We start from the raw sequence: 1,087 nt of genomic DNA, 5'->3' as shown, positions 1-1,087 counted from the left end.
TTCAGTCATTTGACTGCGGCCATGCTGGAGCACCGCCTTTAGTCGAGCAAATCGACCCCAGGACTTATTCTTTGGATGCCTAGTACTTATTCTATCGGTCTCTTATGCCGAACCGCTAAGTTACGGGGACGTAAACACACCAGCATCGGTTGTCAAGCGATGTTGGGGGACAAACACAGACACAAACATATACACATATATATATATACGACGGGCTTCTTTCAGTTTCTGTCTACCAAATCCACTCACAAGGCTTTGGTCGGCCCGAGGCTATAGTAGAAGACACTTGCCCAAGATGCCACGCAGTGGGAATGAACCCGGAACCATGTGGTTGGTAAGCAAGCTACTTACCACACAGCCAGCAAAATCTAATAAAAGGTGTACATGTTTATATATATTGACTTTTGGCTTCCTCAATAGGAATGGTATGATTTGTTATGAAAATGTTATCAGATTCAATAAGATGTTGAATTTTTTTTCAGTTTTCCTGGTTATTAATTTTTCTAGTCTTCGTGTTTATTAATTTTATTAATATAGTCTAAATCAAATACTTAGATCAAAGGGTAAAGACCCATTTTTTTCTGTTTTGTATGATTTGTTATAAAAATATTCTTTTCTACTCTAGACACCGTTGCCAAGCTACAAGGAATAAGTGATGTGGCGAGTCTCATGGCACTATACTTGAAAGGGAGCGCCCTGGCCCTGTATTTAGAGATGGACGAGGAAGAGAGGTTGAACGCGGAGAACATCGAACGGAGGTTGAGAGAAGCGTATACGGAGAGCGATTACGCTGCCTTCGTTAAACTAGGAACTATTAGATGGGGGCAAGCTTCAAGGATTGGATACCGCAAGACAGACTCGCAGTCGACGAAAGGAAAACCGAGGTAAGGCGATTACATCTACTCGCACGCATACACCACAGACACAAGACCCGAAATTTTGGGGGGATGGGGGCCAGTCGATTAGATCGATCTCAGTACGCAACTGGTACTTAATTTATCGACCCCGAAAGAATGAAAGGCAGAATCGACCGCAGTGGAATTTGAACTCAGAACATAAAGCCAGACGAAATACCGCAAAGCATTTC

General features: G+C 42.9%; 1 protein-coding gene across 2 annotated transcripts in view; it reads left to right on the top strand.

Annotated features, from left to right (window-relative positions):
* The window catches only part of LOC106868430 (tudor domain-containing protein 5), a 90,170-nt gene that overhangs the window by 2,409 nt on the left and 86,674 nt on the right, over positions 1-1,087 (top strand). Inside the window, exon 2 of one of the 2 annotated variants that reach the window (XM_052971691.1) lies at positions 626-884. In XM_052971691.1, the coding sequence (XP_052827651.1) occupies positions 670-884 (215 nt within the window). In that variant the 5' untranslated portion in view covers positions 626-669. Of the gene's footprint in view, positions 1-625; positions 885-1,087 lie in introns of those variants that run through there. The other variant, XM_052971656.1, reaches the window with a different exon arrangement.

The sequence above is a fragment of the Octopus bimaculoides genome, chromosome 1 (assembly GCF_001194135.2).
Source record: "Octopus bimaculoides isolate UCB-OBI-ISO-001 chromosome 1, ASM119413v2, whole genome shotgun sequence".
Taxonomy (NCBI): domain Eukaryota; kingdom Metazoa; phylum Mollusca; class Cephalopoda; order Octopoda; family Octopodidae; genus Octopus; species Octopus bimaculoides.
Note: the sequence above shows the minus strand (reverse complement) of the source record. Positions and strands in the feature narration are given on the sequence as shown.